Genomic DNA, 23,465 nt, shown 5'->3' with positions numbered 1-23,465 from the left:
ACCCCCGTCTCAGAAGGGAATGCACCCAGTAATTAAATAGAATGAACCATGTTATAGAGCGTTTACCTGAATCCCAGAAGACAGAGCAGAGAACCCAGGTGTTTTTACAGATGCCTCATTTGCCTCAGCCCTGCATTTCCCTCCGGCAACACAAAAGTCTGCAGAGCCTAAGCTCAACTCAAACTGCATTGCCTTTGGACAACGGAATGGTCACAGAGAAGGCAGGGAGAGTCAAAGACACGAAGTCACTCATGCTACCACACAACGACACTACTATCAAAGCAAATCCAGTTTCTGCGCAGAGCTGCCCACACCCAGCTCAGACGAAAATCATTCAGTGTGTAAACTCTGGATACATATTGTAGAAAAGCAAAGAAGGAAGGAAAGGAGGGAGACAAGGAGAAAAAAATCCAACCTGGCCGGGCACAGTGGCTCACGTCTGTAATCCCAACACTTTGGGAGGCCGAGGTGGGTGGATCACTTGAGGTCAGGAGCTCGAGACCAGCCTGGCCAACATGGTGAAACCCCATCTCTACTAAAAAGTACAAAAATTGGCTGGTGTCGTGGAGCACGCCTGTAGTTCCAGCTACTCGGGAGGCTGAGGCAGGAGAATCGCTTGAATCCAGGAGGCAGAGGTTGCAGTGAGCTGAGATTGTGCCACTGCACTCCAGCCTGGGCAACAGAGTGAGACTCTGTCTCAAAAAACAAAACAAACAAACAAAAAAATCCAACCTAAAAGATAGGTGATAAGAGGAGCAGAAGGAAATTCTTTATATTGGCTTCAAGTTATAAAACAATGCAATAAGAATATTAATTCAGACCGGGCACAGTGGCACATGCCTGTAATCCCAGCACTGTGGGAGGCCGAGGAGGGTGGATCACTTGATCTGAGGAGTTTGACACCAGCCTAGGCAACATGGCAAAACCCTGTCTCTACGAAAAATAGAAAAATTAGCTGGGCGTGGTAGTGCGTGCTTGTGGTCCCAGCTACTCGGGAGGTTGAGGTGGGAGGATCGTTTGAGCCTAGGAGGTTGAGGCTGCAGAGAGCCATGACTGCATCACTGAACTCCAGCCTGGGTGACAGAGTAAGACCCTGTCTCAAAATAAATAAATAAATAAATAAATAAATAAATAAATAAATATCAAAGAAAAGACAATCTCGGCCGGGCACGGTGGCTCAAGCCTGTAATCCCAGCACTTTGGGAGGCCGAGATGGGCGGATCACGAGGTCAGGAGATTGAGACCATCCTGGCTAACACGGTGAAACCCCGTCTCTACTAAGAAATACAAAAAAAAATAGCCGGGCGAGGTGGCAGCGCCTGTAGTCCCAGCTACTCGGGAGGCTGAGGCAGGAGAATGGCGTGAACCCGGGAGGCGGAGCTTGCAGTGAGCTGAGATCCGGCCACTGCACTCCAGCCTGGGCGACAGCGTGAGACTCTGTCTCAAAAAAAAAAAAAAAAAAAAAAGACAATCTCATGCATAAATGAACCAAAAGAAAATAAACTCTCTAGCCTTTTGGGGGACGGGGGTGGATAAAAACTCCTTAATCACAAAATCTACCCAGTTAGGAGTTGAAGCAAAATAAAGAACTCAGGAATAAAGAATCTGTGTAAACAGACTGATAACAAACCTTGAATCTCCTTAAATAGGAAACTATTATCAAGCCACTACCAGGATGATGCTTAAAGAACAGACTGTGGCCAGGTGCGGTGGCTCACGCCTGTAATCCCAGCACTTTGGGAGGCCGAGGCAGGCAGATCACCTGAGGTTGGGGGTTCGTGACCAGCCTGACCAACATAGAGAAACCCTATCTCTGCAAAAAATACAAAATTAGCTGGGCGTGGTGTCGCATGTCTGTAATCCCAGCTAGTCAGGAGGCTGAGGCAGGAAAATCGCTTGAACCCAGGAGGTGGAGGTTGCGGTGAGATGAGATCGTGCCATTCCACTCCAGCCTGGGCAACAAGAGCGAAACTCGTTCTCAAAATAAAAGCAAAAAAAACCAACAACAAAAAAAGAAAGCAAAAAATAAACGAACAGAAAAAACCCCAAACAAAACAACAACAGACTGTGAATGCTCTACATCTAGAAAAAGTAAAACTAATAATATAACTAACAAAAATCAGAGGTTGGGGAGAGAAGGGAGAGAGGAGGTAGAAGAAGGCTGGTGTCCTCTTTCAAAGCTCGTATTTATCAATAAGTCCACGGTTTTACAACTAATTCAAACTTAATTCCTTTGATTTCACTTCAGTTTCTGCAAGTGGATGCATATAAATGAAACATGTTATATGATTCTATTTATATGAATTATCCAGAACAGACAAATCTATAAAGACAGAAAATAGATTTAGCAGCTGCCTAGGGCCAGGGCTGGGGAGCAGAGAGAGAGATTGGAGGGATGGGGGTGACTGCTAATAGGCATGAAATTTCTTTGTGGGGTGAGCAAAATGTTCTAAAATTGATGTGGTGATGGTTGTTCAACTCTGTGGGTGTACTAAAAACCAGTGAATTATACACTTTATTGGGTGAACTGTCTGATATATGAATTATTACTAATATTATTTTGAGACAGGGTCTTGCTCTGTCGCCCAGGCTGGAGTGCAGTGGTGTGATCTCAGCTCACTGCAGCCTCTGCCTCCTGGGTTCAAGCGATTCTTATCCTCAGCCTCCCAAGTAGCTGAAATTACAAGCACCTAACACCACACCTGGCTAATTTTTGTACTTTTTAAAAAATTATTTATTTATTTATTTTGAGATGGAGTCTTGCTCTGTTGCCCTGACTGGAGTGCAGTGGCCGGATCTCAGCTCACTGCAAGCTCTGCCTCCCGGGTTCATGCCATTCTTCTGCCTCAGCCTCCCGAGTAGCTGGGATTACAGGCGCCCGCCACCTCGCCTGGCTAATTTTTTGTATTTTTAGTAGAGACAGGGTTTCACTGTGTCAGCCAGGATGGTCTCGATCTCCTGGCCTCGTGATCCGCCCGCCTCTGCCTCCCAATGTGCTGGGTTTACAGGCGTGAGCCACCATGCCCAGCCCATAATTTTAGTATTTTTAGTAGAGACAGGGTTTCACCATGTTGGCCAGGCTGGTCTCAAACTCCTGACCTCAAGTGATCCACCTGCCTCAGCCTCCCAAAGTGCTGGGTTTACAGGCGTGAGCCACTGCGCCCAGCCTGATATACGAATTGTATCTCTATAAATCTGTTTTTAAAAATTGCGCTACCATATGACCCCAGTTTAATAAAACTATTTCTACCTACCCATAAGCCTGTGAATGGATAGACAGACACATATATGGAATGACGGTTACCTAATTAAATATGGAAGCAAAAAGGCCAAAATGTGAAGAATTATTCACTCTTGTAGATGAAAACATGAATAACTGTTATTGTCTTCTCTGCACTTTTCTGCTTTTGTTTTGTTTTTTTTTTAGTGTCCCCCAAATAAAAATACCAAAGTCATTTGATACAGCATGATAGAGTGAACTGTTGGTCCCACCCTTGACCTCACCACGGCAGCACTGTGCATTCACAGCCGTGACTGACGTGTGGAATGTCTCCAAGCTCGAGCTTCAGGTCCCCGCTCATGCCCTTGGTGACCCCATTTGGTCTCATGTCTTGAAATAACCAGCCTAGACCTCTCTCCCAAACTCCAGACTCATACACACCCAATTGCTTTTTTTTTTTTTTTGAGATGGAGTCTCGCTCTGTTGCCCAGGCTGGTGTGCAGTGGTGTGATCCTGGCTCACTGCAACCTCCACCTCCCAGGTTCAAGTGATTCTTATGCCTCAGCCTCCTAAGTAGCTGGGGCCGCAGGCACCCACCACCACGCCCGGCTAATTTCTGTATTTTTAGTAGAGACAGGGTTTCACCATGTTTGCCTTGGGCGCCCAGCCGAATTTCCTCTTAATATGTCCAGTTGAGGCCGGGCACAGTGGCCCACGCCTGTAATCCCAGCACTCTGGGAGGCCGAGGCGAGCAGACCACTGGAGGTCAGGAGTTCGAGACCACCCTGTCCAACATGGTGAAACTCCCCTGTCTACTAAAAATACAAAAATTAGCCAGGTGTGGTGGCAGGTGCCTGTAATCCCAGCTACTCTAGAGGCTGAGGCAGGAGAATCGCTTGAATTCAGGAGGCAGAGGTTGCCGTGAGCCGAGATCATACCACTGCACTTCAGCCTGGGCGAAAGAGCAAGATTCTGTCATAAACAAACAAATAAATAAAACAAATAAATCAGGTGGAAGTGATGCTTTTCAAGTTCCTGGCCTGAGGCTTAACAGACTTTGCAACTTCCACTTTTGCTGTCTTAGATGCCCTGAGATGGTCATGTAAGGAAGCTGGTCTCGCCTAGGGGAGGATGAGCGGCCACACGGAGAAGAACGAAGGGGACCCATGGGGCAGCCAGAGGTGAGTAAGGTCAGCATGGACATTCCAGTGCAGTAATCGTCCAGAGGAAAGCAGCTACGTGAGTGGCCACAGGCAAACCAGCAGAGGAACCATCCAGTCAGGCCACGGAATCAGAAATAATTGGGCATTGTTTTAAGCCACGAAATTTTGGGTTGATTTTTTATGCAGTAGTAGATACCAGATACAACCCCGAAGTCGGATCCTCTCACCTCTGCGCTGGACACTCTGGTGGCTTCCAGTGTCAGTGATATGGGAAGCCAGAGTGAATCTACGTACAAGGCCCTCCACGATCCACACCCTCACTCCCCCATCACCGTGACCTCTGACTTCATCGCCTCTACTGCTCCCTGGCTGACCCCATTCCAGCCACATTTCCCCAACACGCCAGTCATGCATTCTCCCTCAGGGCCTCTGCACAGGCTGTCCTCCGCATGGACTGTGCTTCCCTGCTCCACCCCATACCCGCATGGCTTCCTCCCACACTTCTTCCTGGAATGTCACTGTCTCAACAAGGCCTCCCCGGCCCCTTGCATTGCTCCTGTCGTTCTCTTTATCTCCTTTCCCTGCTGTTGCTCTCCACAAAACTCATCCCCATCTAACATACTATGGTATCTGTTTGTTTGTTTGTTTGTTTGTCGAGAGGCAGTTTTGCTCTGTCACCCAGGCTGGAGTGCAGTGGCGCAATCTTGGCTCACTGCAACCTCTGCCTCCCAGGTTCCAGCGATTCTCCTGCATCAGCCTCCCTAGTAGCTGGGATTACAGGTGCCCACCACTATGCCCTGCTTATTTTTGTATTTTTAGTAGAGGCAGGGTTTCACTATGTTGGCCAGGCTGGTTTCAAACTCCTGACCTCACGACATCTGCCTGCCTCGGTCTCCCAAAGTGCTGGGATTGCAGGTGTGAGCCACTGTGCCTGGCCTTTTTTTTTGAGACAGAGTCTCGTTCTGTCACCCAGGCTAGAGTGCAAAGGCGCAATCTCAGCTCACTGCAACCTCTGCTTCCTGGGCTCAAGTGATTCTCCTGCCTCAGCCTCCTGAATAGCTGGGATTACAGGCACACACCACCACGCCCAGCTAATTTTTGTATTTTTAGTAGAGGCAGGGTTTCACCATGTTGGCCAGGCTGGTCTCAAACCCCTGACCTCGTGATCTGCCCACCTCAGTCTCCCGAAGTGCTGGGGTTTATGGGCATGAGCTACCGTGCCCGGCCTATGGTGTTGATTTTCCATGTTAATTGTATTACACACACATACTTTTGCCTGCTTTGTTCATGCTGTACCCCAGTGCCTGGAACAGCATATGGCAAAGAGGAGGTGCTGGGGAAATATTTCATATGTGAGTGGACATTGCTGCTCTTCCTGGTGGAGACCTGCCTCTCAGCCACCTGGCCATAGCCATAGGCTTGGCCGTTGGAGGCCTCAAGCACATCTGCTCCTTCAGCCCATGGGGCCAAGCAGGGGTGTGAGGGAGTCCGGGTTTCTCGCCTGTGAGACCAAAAGAGCAGCATGGAACCAGAGGCCCACCCTGGTGGGCTTCACCACTGTGCACACACACACTTCCCTATGTCAGATGTCAGATGTCAGATGTCAGATGTCAGCAGGGCCCAGAGGACAGTAGAGAAGGAACCCCTGGGGCATGATGGGAGATTGCATTTTCCAAAGATAGCCACTGCAATATTTCCCATTCCACAAGTTCTTGCAGATCACTGATACTCTCATCAAAAGATAGAGTCCATTTCTACTTTTTTTTTTGAAATGGAGTCTCACTCCCTCACCCAGGCTGGAGTGCATTGGTGGCGATCCTGCCTCACTGCAACCTCCACCTCCTGGGTTCAAGTGATTCTCCTGCCTCAGCCTTCCGAGTAGCTGGGATTACAGGCACCTGCCATCATGCCAGGCTAATTTTTGTATTTTTGTAGAGATGGGGTTTCGCCATGTTGGCTAAGCTGGCCTTGAACTCCTCATCTCAGGTAATCTTCCCGCCTTGGCCTCCCAAAGTGCTGGAATCACAGGCGTGAGCCACTACGCATGGCCTAGAGTCCATTTCTTTGCCCCACTAATTTGAGCAGAAAGTTGTGCTCAGGTTAAAAAAAAAAAAATAGCATGCAGAGAATGCAAGTTACATTTATGGTAACTTTCAAGGGTAGGTCATAAAAGGCAAACAGTTCTTTCTACCTGGCCCCTATATCAGAACATCAGTCCTTGTTTAACCCGGCCACCATGCTGTGAGGAAGCACAGACCACACGGAGAGGCCACAGACAGGTGTACCAGCCAATGGCTTCTGCTAAGGTCTCAGTCAATAGCTAAATCGACTGCCAGGCAGGCCCCACCACTTTGATGATCCAGCCCCTCACCCTTATCCAGCCTAGCTAACACCAAGTGGAAAAGAGATGTCATCCCCTCTTGCTCTCCAACCTGGCCTAAACTGCACATATGTGAGCAAAATAAATGTTTTTGTTGTTTCAAGCCATTAAGTTTTGTTACATATGCATAGTAATTAGAACAGGCTTGGCCGGGCGTGGTGGCTCACGCCTGTAAACCCAGCACTTTGGGAGGCCAAGGCAGGCAGATCACCTGAGGTCAGGAGTTGGAGACCAGCCTGGCCAACATGGTGAAACCCCATCTCTACTAAAAATACCAAAAATCAGTCAGGTGTAGTGGTGTGCACCTGTAATCCCAGCTACTCAGGAGGCTGAGACAGGAGAATTGCTGGAACCTGGGAGGCAGAGGTTGCAGTGAGCCAAGATTGCACCACTGCACTCCAGCCTGGTCAACGAGAGCAAAACTCTGTCTCCAGAAAAAAAAAAAAAAAAAACAGGCTCAAAAGTTTGCTTATCTCTTTAAGGAAGCCGAGAGGTAAGGAGTAGCATTCCCGTTTTCTTGCTAAGAAAACTGAGGCTCCGAGGTCAAGATCTTGCCCTAGGTCACACAAGTCACACAACTGGTAAGGAAAGAAGAAGGAATGATGTCCAGATCTTTCAGACACATCATGGCACGCTGCCTCCCACGCCCCACTCCTGTCCCTCCACCTTGATCACAAAGCCCACCTAAGGGGGAATAGCCGACGTTCAGCCACATCCTTCAGCCACCAGGTCAGTGACAGTGGAGGCCCTGCTTTGGGTGCAGTCCCTCCTCTGAGCACAAACCCCTTCTTCTCTGAAGGGCAGCAGCTCTGGGAAGAAGGCCAAGGAAGGTGGCATAAGCCAAGACCTGCTGTGTGCGTGTCTGGACCCTAATTAACAGCCGAGAAGTCCACTTCCCTTGCCAAGAGGACTGGAAAGATGGAAGAGATGGAACCCTCTGTTTCTGTAGGTGGCCACGGGGCATGGGCTCCCCCAGGGAAGGCCCCAGACCAGACTTTATATTCTCAGAAAAGCTCATTTCCATGAAACAAGCAGCATGATTTGGCCCCTACTTCAGGAAATCTGGGAACAGACACACGGTGCGACCAAAAATCATCCTGCCCACACAATGCAGTTACAGGCACAAAAGTAGCAGGAGAAAAGCTATACTTAGCCACAGACGCACATGTGCACACAGGCACATCCCACGCGGTTCTCTGCATGTCCTGAGGTGGGTGTGCACGCTCATGCACAGACAAGTGTACAAAACAGCACACGTCAACACACTCATACACACCATGCACACACACACACACAAATTAAAATAGATCTATTTGTACATACAATGTACATTTAGCATGTATATTCATTCGTGCTAAATGTACATTGTATGTACAAGTATATTCTTTTTTTTTTTTTTATTGAGATGGAGCTCACTCTGTCACCCCGGCTAGAGTGCAGTGGCATGATTTCAGCTCACTGCAACCTCCACTGCCCAGGTTCAAGTGATTCTCCTACCTCGGCCTCCAAAGTAGCTGGGATTAAAGGTGCACGCCGCCATGCCCAGCTAAATTTTTAAATAAATTTTTAGTGGGGACAGGGGCATGGGAGAGGGCATGTTGGCCAGGCTGGTCTCGAACTCATAGCCTCAAGTGATTCGCCCACCTTGATCTCCCAAAGTGCTGGGATTACAGGCATGAGCCATCGTGCCTGGCTAGTATAGTCAGGGTTTCTTTTTGTTTGTCTGTTTGTTTGTTTTAAGACAGAGTCTTGCTTTGTTGCCCAGGCTAAAGTACAGTGGCGCAATCTCGGCTCACTGCAAACTCCGCCTCCTGAGCTCAAGCGGTTCTCCTGCCTCAGCCTCCTGAGTAGCTGGGATTACAGGTGCCACCACAATGCCCGGCTAATTTCTGTATTTCAAGTAGAGACGGGGTTTCACCATGTTGGCCAGGCTGGTCTTGAACTTCTGACCTCAAGTGATCCACCCTCCTTGGCCTCCCACAGTGTTGGGATTACAGGCATAAGCCACTACGCTCAGCCAGTATATTCCTTTTAACGTATACACACAAGAATACACACTCATATTAGATGCCTACACACACTAGCACACATGCCTACCTTCCCATGGGCCCTTCCCAAGAAGAGTTTGGAGCCTATCTCCCCAGGACTTACTCCTTCAACAGCAGAAATCATGCAGGAAGGACTTTGGTTCCTGCAATCTGAGAAGTGAAGGGATGGATGGATGGATGGATGGATGGACTGCTGAGTGGGTGAATGGATGGGTAGATTGGTAGGTGGATGGATGGATGGGTGGATGGGTGGATGGATGGATGGATGGATGGATGGATGGATGGATGGATGGATGGATTGGTGGATGGGTGGGTGGGTGGGTGGATGGATGGATGGATGGATGGATGGATGGATGGATGGATGGATTGGTCGGTGGATGGGTGGATGGGTGGATGGGTGGATGGATGGATGGATGGATGGATGGGTGGATGGGTGGATGGATGGATGGATGGATGGATGGATGGATGGATGGATGGATGGATTGGTGGGCGGATGGACGGGTGGATGGATTGGTGGATGGATGGATGGATGGATGGATGAAGAAGGTAAAGCGACATCATATTTTGAAGACCAACAGAAGTCAATTCCTCAGCACCCTCTGGACACCCATTCTAATGCTGACTCCTTTTGCTCCCCAAAAATGTTCTCACCCTTTGAAGTTTTAGGGATGATTCCATATCCCCTGGACTTCAGACTCCTCTATCCACCTGTCTAGTAACACCTCCACTTGGATGTCAGCCTCCGCCAACAAACCCAGAATGTACAAAACCAAGCTGTTGACCTTCCCCAAAACACCTGCTGCTCCTGCTCACTTTCCTGCCTCAGTTAATGGACCCTCCCCGCTTCCAGCTGCTCATGCCAATACCTGGAACTCACCTCTGACTCTTCTTTCATACCCCTCCTGGAATTCATCAGGAAATTCTAATAGCTCTACCTTCAAAATACATATGTAATCCAACTGCCTCTCACAATCTCCATTGTTGGCACTCTGGTTCAAACCCCATCATCTCACCTGCATTTTAGCAACAGCCTCCTCACTCCTCTCTGCTTCTGTCCTTGCCCCCAGGTCTGTTCTCAACAGAGTAGCCAGAATGATTCTACTCAACATAAGCCAGCCAGATGGGGTGGCTCACTCCTATAATCCCAACATTTGGGGAGGCTGAGGCAGAAGGATTGCTTGAAGCCAGGAGCTCAAGCCTGGGAAACAAAGCAAGACTCTGTCTCAAAAAAGAAAAAGGAAAAAGAAAAAAAAAAAAAAGCAAATAATAGAAAAAAAATTGAGAAAAATTGATGAAACCAAAAGTTGGTTCTTTGAAAAGATTATCAAGATAGACAAACCTTTAGATAAACTGACTGAGGAAATAAAAGACTCAAATTACTAAAATTAGGAATGAAAGGGGGGACATTACTACTCACCTTACAGAAATTAAAAGAATTAGAAGGAACTGTTATATCAACTATTGTGTGCCAACAAATTAGATTAACCTAGAATAAATGTACAAATTTCTAAAAAGATATAAACTACTGAAACAACTCAAGAAGAAATAGAAAATTTGAAATGACCTATAACGAGTAAATATTGAGTTAGCAATCAAAAAACTTTCCACAAACAGAAGCCCAGAACCAGATGGCTTTGCTGGTGACTTCTTCCAAATGTTTAAAGATGAATTAACAAATTCTTCATGAAGTCTTCCAAAAAAACAGAAGAGGAAGGAACACTTGCCAACTCATTACAAGGCCACTACCCTGATACCAAAACCAGACAAAGATACCGCAAGAAAACTGCAGACCGATATCTCTTACGAATGCACATGCAAAAATCCTCAACAAAATACTACCAACTCAAATCCAGCAATACATAAAAATGGTTACCCACCATGACCATGGAGAATATATCCCAGGAATGCAAGGTTGGTTAAACATATAAATATAAACATATAAATATAAATATAAATATAAATATCAGTCAATGTAATAAACTATAGAAATTGAATAAAGGATAAAACTACATGACCATTTTAATAGATGTGGAAGACAAAAGCCACATGTCCCACTTCTTAGAACAAAACTCCATCTCACCCGATGCCCACAACATCCTACATGATCTGGAACCCATCATCTCTCTGTCCCCACCTCCCTCTCCCACTTCTCTCTCTGCACTAATCACAGTAGCTGCCTTGTTGTTATTCAAACCCATTGGGTATACTCCTGACTCAGGGCCTTCACAGTTGCTGTTCCCTCTGCCTGGAACACTGTTCCCCCGAATATCCACATAATTCACTACTTCACCCCCTACAAGTCTTTATTCCACAACTGCCTTCTCAGTGAGGCCTCTCTGGCCACCCTACAAAAAATTGCTACCCTCTCCTCCCAATACTCACACTCTCTCTATTTCCTTCCCAACAATACTTCTCTCCTAAGCCTTTATTGTTATCTGAAATACTCTGAATTTTACAATAAAATTCACAATACTTATATATCTTGTTTGCTTTCTTTCTTCCCCAACTAGAATGTAAGTTCCCTCGGGACAGAGACATTTTTATCTGTTTTATTCACTGCTATATCTATGGCATTTATTTATTTATTTATTTAGAGATGCAGTCTCGCTCTGTTGCCCAGGCTGGAGTGCAGTGGCGCAATCTCGGCTCACTGCAACCTCTACCTCCTGGGTTCAAGCGATTCTCCTGCCTCAGCCTCCCCAGTAGTTGAGACCACAGGCATGCACCACCATGCTCAGCTAATTTTTTGTATTTTTAGTAGAGACAGGGTTTTGCCGTGTTGCCCAGGCTGGTCTTGAACTCCTGACCTCAGGTGACCCGCCTCCTTCAGCCTCCCAAAGTGCTGGGGTTACAGGTGTGAACCACCACAGCCAGCCACCTATATCTACAGCATTGAAACCAGTATGCCACTTAATTGGCAATCAATAAATATTGGTTGAATAAACAAATGAATACAAACAGTTTGTCACTCGACTCTTCACTCAGCCAGCAGTGACTTACCTCACCCACCCATCCATGTGCCTGACACTGTGCTTCAAGATGGAGTACAGAGAAAGATTAGAACCAGACCTGGACCCTGCTAAAAATTACAGACAGGGCTGGAAGAGGAGTCAGAACGTACGTAACCAAGACCCCAGGAAGACAATGCTGGGCGCACTAAAGAGAGGAGGGAGAGAGGGTCAGGCCCAGCAACCAGGGAGGAATTCATAGAGAGACAGTGGTAAGCTGGCCCTTGAAGGCCTAGAATGCTTTGGACACTTGGAGAAGGGAGTGAGGATGGGGAAAGAGGGAGAGGGGAAGCATGACTAGGGAACCAAGAGGGGGCCTGTGTGGCAGGACTGCAGTGGAGGAATAAGGCTCCCAAGGTTATCAGGGACATTCACGAGGGGCTTTAAATGCTGGGATAAGGGGCTGGGCCTAGTTCCAGAGGCACCAGGGAGCCATGCAAGGCTTTTGAGCAGGGAAGGGTGGTGGTGTCAGCAAGCTCACTCTGTAAGCCAGGCACAGTGGTGCATGCCTGTAATTCCAGCTACTCGGGAGGCAGCATGGGCAGGATCGCTTGAGGCCAGGAGTTCAAAACTAGCCTGGGCAACACATGGAGACCCCGTCTGGAAGGAAGGAAGGAAGGAAGGAAGGAAGGAAGGAAGGAAGGAAGGGAGGGAGGGAGGGAGGGAGGGAGGGAGGGAGGGAAAGAAAGAAAGAGAGAGAGAGAGAGAGAAAGAAAAGAAAGAAAGAAAGAAAGAAAAGAGAGAGGAAGGAAGGAAGGAAGGGAGGGAAGGGAAAGAAAAGAAAACAAAAGGAAAGGAAAGGAAAGAAAAGAAAAAAGAAAGAGAGAAAAAACAAGCAAGCTAGCTAGCTCACTCTGGCAGTGTGTGAAGAACAGAACAGATTGTGGTGGATGAGCAGGAAGACAAGGAGACCAGGAAGGTGCCTTCTAGAACAGTTCTGGAGAAAGACAGCAAGGCATGAGCCAGGGAAGGGCAGAGAGGACAGAGAGGAGAGGACAGGCCTGGGAGAGGTCAAGGCCTTCGCGACTGACAGTTGCTGGGGAGGAGGAACTGGAGCCTGAATCTGAGGTCAGAACATCCGAGTATTCTACGGAGGCACAGACAGAGCCATGGGGTGGGGGCGGGATGGCAGCACCTCTGGAGGGTTAGAGTTCTGGCCACAGAGGCTCAGCGTCGGTGGGTACCATGCCAGACCCAGCAGCTTCCCAGCGCCAGAGGATGGATGCACTCTAGCCCTGCCCGCCTTTCTGCCCCTCAGTCCCAATCCCCAGGGCAGGCCTGAAGAAGAGTTTCTCCAGCTGGCTTTGGCGGCCAAGACACAATGTCATTTCTAGATGAGCCAACCAGCTCTGGAGATGCGCCAGGCTGCAGGGTGCAGGGGGTGGAGGGGGGCAGCTGTGTCCCCGAAACACAGCCAAGGAGCCACCTCCCAGAACCAACCAAGACAGTGGCAGAAGCAGGGCTGGCAGGGGGCCCCCAGCTCCAGCTGGCTGGTACAGGGACAGCTTTGATGGGGCCTCCATCTGCCTGGGCTTCAGCCTCCCTGCGAGGTCAGGCCCCACCAGCCCCCATCAGCTCCCACCAGCCAGAAGTGATGGTCCCCTCCCTCAGTCGATAAGCATTAAGGTATTTACTAGTGCCTGGGGTGTGCCCAGCTCTGTTTCTGGTTCAGTGCACTATGAAGGACACAGACTTTGGAGGCATCACAGCCAAGTTGAAGGTTGTTTGATTGTTTTGAGACAGGGTCCTGCTCTGTCACCCGGGTTGGAGTACAGTGGCATGATCAGAGCTCACTGCAGCCTCTGTCTCTCAAGCTCAAGCAATCCTCCAGCCTCAGCCTCCCCAGTAGCTGGGACTACAGGCATGTGCCTCCATGCCCAACTAATTTTTTAATTTTCTGTAGAGACAGGGTTTTGCTACGTTGTCCAGGCTGGTCTCTAACTCCTGAGCTCAAGTGATCCTCTCACTTTGACCTCCCAAAATACTGGGATTCCAGACGTCAGCCACTGCACCCAGCCATGTGTTGGAGTTTTGTCTGTCCCACTATTTACCTGATTCTATCTGTGGGCTTCAGTTTTCCAACCCGTCAAGTGGCGTAAGTGTGGCTGGGTGTGGTGGATCATGCCTGTAACCCCAGCACCTTGGGAGGCCGAGGTAGGCAGATCACTTGAGGTCAGGAGTTCGAGACTAGCCTGGTCAAAATGGCGAAATACCATCTCTACTAAAAATACAAAAATTAGCCAGGTGTTGTGACGTAGGCCTGTAATCCCAGCTACTCAGACGGCTGAGACAGGAGAATTGCTTGAACCCGGGAGGTGGAGCTTGCAGTGAGCTGAGATTGTGCCACTGCACTCCAACCTGGGTGACAGAGAGAGACCCTGTCTTGGAAAAAAAAAAAAAAAAAAAAAAAATTAGTGGCAGGTGCCTATAATCCCAGCTGCTGGGGAGGCTGAGGCAGGAGAATTGCTTGAACCTGAGAGGTGGAGGTTGCAGCGAGTCGAGATCGTGCCACCATACTCCAGCCTGGGCAACAGAGAGAGACTGTCTCAAAAAATAAAATAAAATATGAAAAGAAAAAACCTTCCTCACAAAAGTGTCCGTTGAGAGGACTACATAAGAGCATGTGCAGAAGAGAATGACAAGACTTTCTAGTCTTCAGGAATTTCCGCAGAGACCTGAGGCTGAGAACAAGGGATGAGCAGCGCCCACACTTTAAGAGAGGTGCCAGCACACCTTCAGGACTCGGCGAGAGAGAACGGGGCTATCCTACGTGGACCCCGCCCGCTTGCATAGAATTCATGCTCGGGGGAGGATTTATTGAAAGAGTTCCGCTCTTGACCAGGTGCGGTGGCTCACGCCTGTAATCCCAGCACTTTGGGAGGCTGAGATGGGCAGATCACTCAAGGACAGGAGTTCGAGACCAGCCTGGGCAACATGGTGAAATCCCATCCCTACTGAAAATTAGCCGGGTGTGGTGGTGCACGCCTGGAGTCCCAGCTATTCAGGAGGCTGAGGCAAGAGGATTGCTCGAGCACAGGAGTTCAAGACCAGTCTAAGCAACATAGTGAGAGTCCCCATCTCTAAAAGAGTTAATAAATAATGAATAAAGAGTGCCACTCTTTTTTTTTTTTTTTTGAGACGGAGTCTCGCTCTGTCGCCCAGGCTGGAGTGCAGTGGCGTGATCTCAGCTTACTGCAAGCTCCGCCTCCCGGGTTCACGCCATTCTCCTGCCTCAGCATCCTGAGTAGCTGGGACTACAGGTGCCCGCCACCGCGCCCCGTTAATTTTTTGTATTTTTAATAGAGACGGGGTTTCACCGTGTTAGCCAGGATGGTCTTGATCTCCTGACCTCGTGATCCACCTGCCTCAGCCTCCCAAAGTGCTGGGATTACAGGCGTGAGCCACCGCGCCCGGCCAAGAGTTCCACTCTTAAGCTGAGTGAGGGGCTTCAGATGACACTCAACGCAACAGAGGATAGTGCTTGCCAAGAAGGAAGCTGGCCCTTTCTCCCTGGCTGGACGCTGGCTAAACGCCAAGCCTCCTATACCAGGACAGCCTGAGGGGCGTGCACAGAAGACGTCCTCAGGACACCCAGACGCATGTCATCTGGCATTCGGGGAGAATGGACCCTGGGGCCTGACTCCCCCCAGGGAAGTCTGCGGGTGTGGATGCCAGATGAAGTAGTCTGCAGTGTCGTGGGAGGGGAGAGGGCAGCAATGGCGGAGGCCTCCCTTCCTGACCTCCTCCAGGGGTCAGATGGACACCGCGGAGGGAGACACGGTGCTCATGAGGGGGGGCCCCTTGCAGGATTGCCCACCCAGGCAAGACGGCCTGGCTGGAAAGGCAACCCTTGGTTCAGGGAATTGGACAAAGTAAAAACCAGGGCCAGAGACCCCAAAATGCCCACAGAAGCCCCCCACACCCCGCCTCTGAGCATCTGCCACATGGGGGGCACTGACAGAGGGCGAAATCAACTCCGGACACTGACAGTACTCGGCCTGTTCTCAGTCATCCTCCCTTGCCTGCTCATCTCTGGAGGGGATAGAATTGCAAGGGGAGGGGGGATGTCAGGGATGTGGGGTGGAAGATGGAACAAGGAGAACAAAACCCAACTGTAGCCCCACCTCTTCCCAAGGCAATTTTCTGGTCCTGGATAGAAACTTTATTTGGGGCCAGGCACAGTGGCTCACACATGTAATCCCAGCACTTTGGGAACCTGAAGCGGGTGGATGACGAGGTTGGGAGTTGAAGACCATCCTGGCCAACATGGTGAAACCCCATTTGTACTAAAAATACAAAAATTAGCTGGGTATGGTGGCGTGCACCTGTAATCCCAGATACTCAGGAGGCTGAGGCAGGAGAATCGCTTGAACCTGGGAGGTGGAGGTTGCAGTGAGCTGAGATGGCACCACTGCACTCCAGCCTGGGCAACAGAGCAAGACTCCATCTCAAAATAAATACATAAATAAAATAAAATAAAAAATTTAAAAAATAGCTGGGCATGGTGGCTCACACCTGTAATCCCAGCTACTTGGGAGGCTGAGGCAGGAGAATCACTTGAACCCAGGAAGCAGAGGTTACAGTGAGCTGAGATTACGCCACTGCACTCCAGCCTGGGCAACAGAGCGAGACTCAGTCTCAAAAAAAAAAAAGAAAAAAGAAACTTTATTCGGAAGCAGGGCCAAAGTTTTTATTTCAATGGGACCAGACTGTTTAGTTCGTGCGTGTGACTGGAGAAGCGATGGGCTCTGGCCATGGGTGGGCGATGCGGTCAAACTAGTGTGAGGACAATGAAGTTGTGGCTGATTTACTTTTCCAAAGTCCGGCCTGCTCAGTAAGCCTGGTGCACACGCGTATGGGCCCTGTCTGCAGCCACAGGGCCCGGGGCCATGGATCTGGGAAAGGAGGGGAGGTCTAGGCCCTCTGCTTCCAGCTGGGCTGGTGTCAGTTTCCCAGAAGCAGTGGCCCTTTCCCATGTTGGGGGTCAGGCAGGGCTGGGGTTTTGGGGAGCCAGGGACACAGCTGCACACAGGGACCCTCCAGCTCTGGTCCCCCGCCCTTTGGGCCCCCTGTCTTTGGACAGGCCCCATACACCTCGGTGCCTCATGGGAGCCAAACAGGCACTGAGCCCAAGCAGGAACATGAATTCTGGTGTGAGGATAGAGCGGTCCGGGAAGGCTTTTGGAGGAAGCTGACTTTGAGTTGAGTCTTGCAGAAGGAGGATTTTGGGATGCACAAAAGACGAACTGGTGCTCTCGGTGGAAGAAATGGACGCGTGCAAAGTCTGGGAAGGCGGTGTGCCCACGTGGCTGGCACGGCCAGAGTGTGAGGCCCATGAAAAGGTGTGATGGGATGTGGATATGGAATACTTGATATTACCGTGATTATCGCCCTTAAAGCAGCATCCACATTGGCCGTAACCAATCTGGGCCTTGCTTCCCTCCTCTGTAACCTGGGGAGAATTGCTCTATTTCTTCTTGGACCCACAATATGCCCTGGCAATAAATGAGTCCTATTTTCTCAAACTAACACATTAATCCAATGCTCAGAGGACACCTTTTACAGTCAGAAAAGCTCAGGCTCAAATCCCAGTTCTGCCCCTTCCTCACTGTGGAACTCCTGGTAAGCTTCTCTCTTTTTTCCCCCCGCAAGATGGAGTCGTGCTCTGTTGCCCAGGCTGGGGTGCAGCGGCACAATCTCAGCTCACTGCAACCTCCGCCTCCCGGGTTCAAGGGATTCTCCTGCCTCAGCCTCCCGAGCAGCTGGGATTACAGGTGCCCAACACCATGCCCAGCTAATTTTTTTATATTTTTAGTAGAGACGGGGTTTCACCATATTGGCCAGGCCAGCCTTGACCTCCCAAAGTGCTAGGATTACAGACGTGAGCCACCGCGTCCAGCCTCTCTTTGCTGATCTGCAAAACGGGGATAAGCTCTACCCAGAAGGAGAGATCAACATAATGTGTGTAAAGGCCGGGCACAGTGTGAGCCGTGGAAATGGGAGTTCCTCGCCCCCCAACCCTGTCCCCACCTCCATAGAGGCTCTCACTTACATAGGAGGCCAGCAGGGTGGTCGGGGCCAAGACGAGAGCCAGGTAGAGGCAGGGGGCCGTGGCGAGCAGGCTGGAGGCGCAGATGAGGGGCTCAGCTCTTGGAATGACTTTCTTGTACCTTCTCGCAGCTTCTGCCCCCAAGATGACCCCAATGACGCCGGTCATGATGGTCAATGACCCAAAAATCAGGCTAATGGGAGAGAACACAGAGGGGTTGGTCAGCTGGGTGAGCTCAGCATGGAGACCTTTCACCCTGCTCCCAGCCCCAGGTTTAGCCCCTTGGCTCAAGGGCACGATCTGGTGTCTACAGGGAATATGGCTGTGGGCCCCTGATCTGACCCAGGCCTTACCAACCCTTATCACTGATGCTCCCAGGACCTGGGGACCCTGACCAGGGACCAATGTCCCACTGCCCTCCCCCAGCCCCTTTCCTACCTCATCCCCTATTTCATCCTGGGGATCCCACTGGCCATGTGGGTGATTGCCCAGCACCCCAGGTCCCAGCCTGCCTCATCTCCATTGACCCTTTCCCTCTCATCCCCCAAAACTGCCCACTCAAAATCTGAATTCCAAGATCCCACTCTGGCCCCAACCTTCTCTCTTTGCAACTCCCAGTACTAAAAGGAATGGAGGCAAGCGAACATGTATTTACTAAGCCCCAGTGATACACCCGACCCTTGTCTGGGCCCTCTACACGCCCTCCTTCCTTGAATCCCATCCTTCCACTTCCTGTCTTTGAATCCCCCTCAGGCAGCCCCTGCCTGACCTCCGTCCCTTTCCCACCCACTTTTAGACCCACTTCTACTCCGTTTCGCTTCCCCTTGTACATCCTTCCTGTGGAGACCTGTCCCTCCAAAATAACCACCACACAGGCTCCCCAAGAGTGCATTCTGTGGTGGCAGGAGATCCGTGGTGGGAGGAGTTCAAGATCAGAAAGATCTCATCTCTACAAAAAATGTTTAAATGATCCAGCCTTCGTGGCGTGCACCTGTAGTCCCAGCTACTCAAGAGGCTGAGGCGGGAAGATCACTTGAGCTCAGAAGTTCGAGGCCACAGTGAGTTATGATCATACCACTGCACTCCAGCTTGGGCAACAGAGCAAGAATCTGTCTCTAAAAATAAAATTAAAAACACAGACCTGACCACGTCCCCGCCCACCTCCTGCCTAAAATTCTCCACCAGCTCTCAGACACCCACTAGATTTGTCCCCAGTTCCATAAGATGTACATCGTTCTTCGTGATCTGACTCTGACTCACATCAACTCCAGGTCCTAGCTCTATTTTCTTCCCCCAGACTAGTTGCTCTGCCCTCCCGACTCCCAACCACACACTTTCATTCCTCTGCCTGGAACACCCTTCACTAGTTTTTGACCTATCAAACTCCTACTCATCCTTCAATACCCAGCACAGCCTACTTGGGGATGCCCTTCCTTTGTTCCCTGGCTGATCCCTTCACTCCCATCAGTTCCCACAGCACCTTCTGTGTCTGTCATCAGGTTCATTCGCTGGCCTGGGAATTCCTAGAGAACAGTAACAGGTTTGGTTTCCTCTCTTGACTTTATGCTGGGAGCACAGAGCCTGGCACACGAGAGACATATGTTGAGCAAGTGAACTCACGGATTCCTCCTACAATTCCCAGATGGACAGATGAGCAAGGAGAGGCTGAGAAAGGTCAAGGCCAAGATTACCCAGCTGGTAAATGACAGACTAGGATTTGAATATACATCCTCACCCTCCTGGTCTATTTTGCAACCTCCAGCCTCCTTTTAAGGGAGCTCAAAGGGGCCAGGTGAGGTGGCTTATGCTTGTAATCCCAGCACTTTGGGAGGCCGAGGCGGGTGGATCACTTGAGGTCAGGAATTCAAGACCAACCTGGCCAACACAGCAAAACCGCATCTCTACTAAAAAAAAAAAAATAATAGCTGGGAATGGTGGTGGGCACCTGTAATCCCAGCTACTTGAGAGGTTGAGGCAAGAGAATCACGTGAATCTGGGAGGTGAAGGTTGCAGTGAGCTGAGATCGCACCACGGCACTTCAGCCTGGGCAAGAGAGTAAGACTCCATCTCAAAAACAAAACAAAACAAAACAAAACAAAACAAATAAAGGAGCTCAAAGGGAACGCTGAGACTGTGCCCAGAGTGAACTCTTGAAAACACCAGTCTAACCAGGATCTTTCCAGCCTCTCAGTAGCTCCCTGTTGTCCTCTGAGCAAGCTCCTGGCCAGCACTGACGGCTCTGCGGGACTGGTCCATGCCGACCGATGTAGCTTCCCCTCTCTTCTCCCACCCTCGCTTTGCCCAAATGACTGAGAATTCTCTAAATTCTCTACTAAAAGTACAAAAATTGGCTGGGCGAGGTGGCGGGCACCTGTAGTCCCAGCTACTCTGGAGGCTGAGGCAGGAGAATCGCTTGAACCTGGGAGGTGGAGCTTGCAGTGAGCTGAGATCGTGCCACTGCACTCCAGCCTAGCAACACAGCAAGACTGTCTCAAAAAAAAAAGAAAGAAGAAGAAAAAGAAAAAGAAGAGGAGGAGGAGGAGAGGGAGGGGAGAGGGAGGAGGAGGAAGAGGGGGAGGGGAGGAGGAGGAGGGGAGGGGAGGAGGAGAAGAGGGGGAGGGGAGGGGAGGAGGAGGAGGGGGAGGGGAGGAGGGAGAGGGGAGGAGGGGGAGGGGGAGGAGGGGAAGGGGAGGAGGGGGAGGGGGAGGGGAGAAGGGGGAGGGGAGGAGGGGGAGGGGGAAAGAAGAAAGAAGAGCTTTCCAAACCTTCCCAGCCTTCTGAGCTGTGCGAGGTCTGGCTCAGCCTAGTCAAGTGACCCGAATCCCAGATGTATGCTGGCCGCCTCTGAGTCCTGGTCTGAGCTGACCTTGGCAGGTTCTCGAGATAATCGTGAGACTTAGGATTGATTATCTAGACAGGCTGCCTGAAAAAGCGCCCCCACCGGCCCCTGAACGGGAGGTGCAGCCAGAGGACATGGCCCAGCTACGAAGCCCTTCACGTTCCCTCCATCCACACAGGGCCTTCCCAGCATCACAGACTCTCACAGCCAAGAGAGCCCTTAAAGATCTGTAAGTCAGGCCGGGCGAGGTGGCTCACGCCTGTAATCCCAGCACTTTGGGAGGCTGAGGCGGACCAATCATTTGAGGTCGGGAGTTTGAGACCAGCCTGCCCAACATGGTGAAACCCCATCTCTACTAAAAACAAACCAAAAAAAATTAGCCGGTTGTGGTGGCGCATGCCTGTAATCTTAGCTACTTGGAAGGCTGAGGCAGGAGAACAACTTGAACCCAGGAGGTAGAGATTACAGTCAGCCAAGATTGTGCCATTGCACTCTAGCCTGGGCAACAAGAATGAAACTCTGTCTCAAAAAAAAAAAATTACCAGGCACGGTGGTGTGTGCCTGTGGTCCCAGCTACTTGGGAGGCTGAGGTGGGAGGATTGCTTAAGCCTGGGAAGTCGAGGCTGCAGCAAACTGTTTGTACCATTGCACTCCAGCCTGGTGACAGAGTGACACCTTGACTCAAAAAAGAAAGAAGAGAAGGAAGGGAGGAAGGGAAGGAGGGAGGGAGAGAGAGAGAGGAAGGAGAGGAGAGGGGGAGGGAGGGACAGAGAAAGAAAGAGAGAAAGAAGGAGAGAAGAGAAAAGAGAGGAGAGGAGAAGAGAAGAGAGAAAAGAAGAGGAGAAGAGAAGAGAGAAAAGAAGAGAAGAGAAGAGCAAAGGAAGGAGGAGGAGGAGGAGGAGGGAAGGAGAAGGTAGGCGCAGGTGCAATCAGCAGAGGACGAGTGTCGCCAAAACCCTGGGGGAGGATGGGGCTCCAGGGAAGAGGACAGCATCCCCAGGAGCCCCCAGGACCCAGCAGGACAGGGTCAGAGCGGAGGAGGGGACTGCACGGAGGTGGAAGAGCAGCCGCTGGAGGCAGTGGGGAGGCCGGGGTTAAGGGTTCGGGGAGGAGGAGGAGAGAAGGAAGGGAGAACTGAAGGATGTCCCTGACTCAGCATCAAGCAGTCACTGGAGCTCTTGGTGTACAGGGTCGAAGGTGATAGGAACAGAAGTGGAGCCCAGCCGGGCAGCAGACAGCCAGGCAGGAAGCGGGAGAGGGCGTGCCCTGAGGGCAGAGTGCCCGTGCCTCCCCTCCCAGCAGCCTTCTCACACACATGAAATCCCAAAACTAGCGAAGCGACGAGGCCTCCCGGGCCCCAGTTTGCCATCTGTAAAATGGGATGCCCTCACAGAAGATGCTACAGGCCCCTCTGAACGGTGGGGCTCCTCTCATCCCACAGCCCCACAGAAGCCTCACGCCCGTCTCCCGCCAGTGCCTTCTGGAGCCCACAGCGGCCCCAAGAGTGGAGAGATGGGGAATTCAGCCCAGAGAGGACAAGGGAGCTGGCCATGGCCACCCAGAGTGGCAGAGGCTCAGCCAGAGCCCGAGCCAGGCCTCTGGCTGCCATCTGGGTCCCGAGCCTCACTGTCTTCACACAGCACCACGTGCCCCACCTCATGACACTGAATTTTGGAGCTCAGAACTTCCTCAGCAAGAGCCCCCAAGCTGGGCAAGGTGCCCAGTGCCCCCGGACGCCCTCACCTGTCAGGGTTGCTGCATGGCTCCTGGAAGCAGGGAGGCTGCAGCCCGTGAACCACGCGCGCCTCGAGCAGAAACTTGGGGGCCCAGAACCCCAGGGCTCCAGTCACAAAGGCCATGGCGGTCACTCCGAGGGTGGACCACACAAAACTCCAGCTGCAAGACAAGGGGCCCCAGCTGGAGTCGGGAGAGGGCTGGGGCTGAAGGGGCCTGTCCACTCCTCCCCACTCCTGGGCACTCTGGGAACTGTTCCATCTTGTCTCATTACCTTCAAGATTCCATAGGTAGCAATTGCTAACCCCTCTTTACAGATAGGCAAACTGAGGCTCCGAAGAAGACACTCAGGTTACCCCAAGCTCCAGCCTCCAGATCCTTCCTGGCAGCACCCTGAGCTCCAGCCTCCCCTATGTTTCGGAGACCCCCCAACCCATGTACCTTGGCTCCTCCTCCCTCCCTCCTCTCTGCAGGACCAAATCTCCCCATCCTGAGGGTTCCCCATCCAGCATCACATTCTCCAGGAAGCCGTCCCTGCCTGCCCCATCTTCCTCTGAGTCCTCCTGGCCCGTTTCACAGCTCAGTGACAGAAGTGGGTCCTGTCCATGTCCTGCCTTGCAGTGAATCGTGAGGCCTGGGACCAGCAGTTGACTCCTGCCTGCCTCCCCCAGCATGGCTGGCACAGAGGATCACGCACGCCATGAGGCTTGGAGAGGTGAGTGATGAACTCCCAGCATCCCCCAAGCAACCCAGAGAAGGGGACAAGGCTGGAGAATTCCGTCCATTGAATAAATAAGGACAGTGAGGCTCTGAGTGCCAGGGCCACTTATGGGCAGGGCAGCGGCAGAGGCAAGGCTGGGGCTCACGCCATCTCCCTCCCTCCCTGTCCATATTTCTGTCACATGGCAAGGTGGTGGAGGCTGAGCCCTAAGGGAGGGAGGGGCACTTCAGTTGGTAAGTGGGATCTCAGAGGAAGAGGAGGGCTGTGAACATTAGGACAACAAGGGAGGGCTCCCTGGAGGTG

General features: G+C 51.0%; 1 protein-coding gene across 2 annotated transcripts in view; it reads right to left on the bottom strand.

Moving 5' to 3' along the window:
• SPNS3 (sphingolipid transporter 3 (putative)) overlaps window positions 1-23,465 on the bottom strand; it is a 55,192-nt gene that overhangs the window by 16,007 nt on the left and 15,720 nt on the right. For both annotated transcript variants that reach the window (XM_025362533.1, XM_025362534.1), the window contains 2 exons: window positions 22,451-22,603; window positions 17,872-18,061 (listed from right to left, as the gene is read on the bottom strand). In XM_025362533.1, the coding sequence (XP_025218318.1) occupies window positions 17,872-18,061; window positions 22,451-22,603 (343 nt within the window). The remainder of the gene's footprint in view (window positions 1-17,871; window positions 18,062-22,450; window positions 22,604-23,465) is intronic.

Source organism: Theropithecus gelada, chromosome 16 (genome assembly GCF_003255815.1).
Source record: "Theropithecus gelada isolate Dixy chromosome 16, Tgel_1.0, whole genome shotgun sequence".
In the NCBI taxonomy this organism is placed as follows: Eukaryota; Metazoa; Chordata; class Mammalia; order Primates; family Cercopithecidae; genus Theropithecus; species Theropithecus gelada.
Note: the sequence above shows the minus strand (reverse complement) of the source record. Positions and strands in the feature narration are given on the sequence as shown.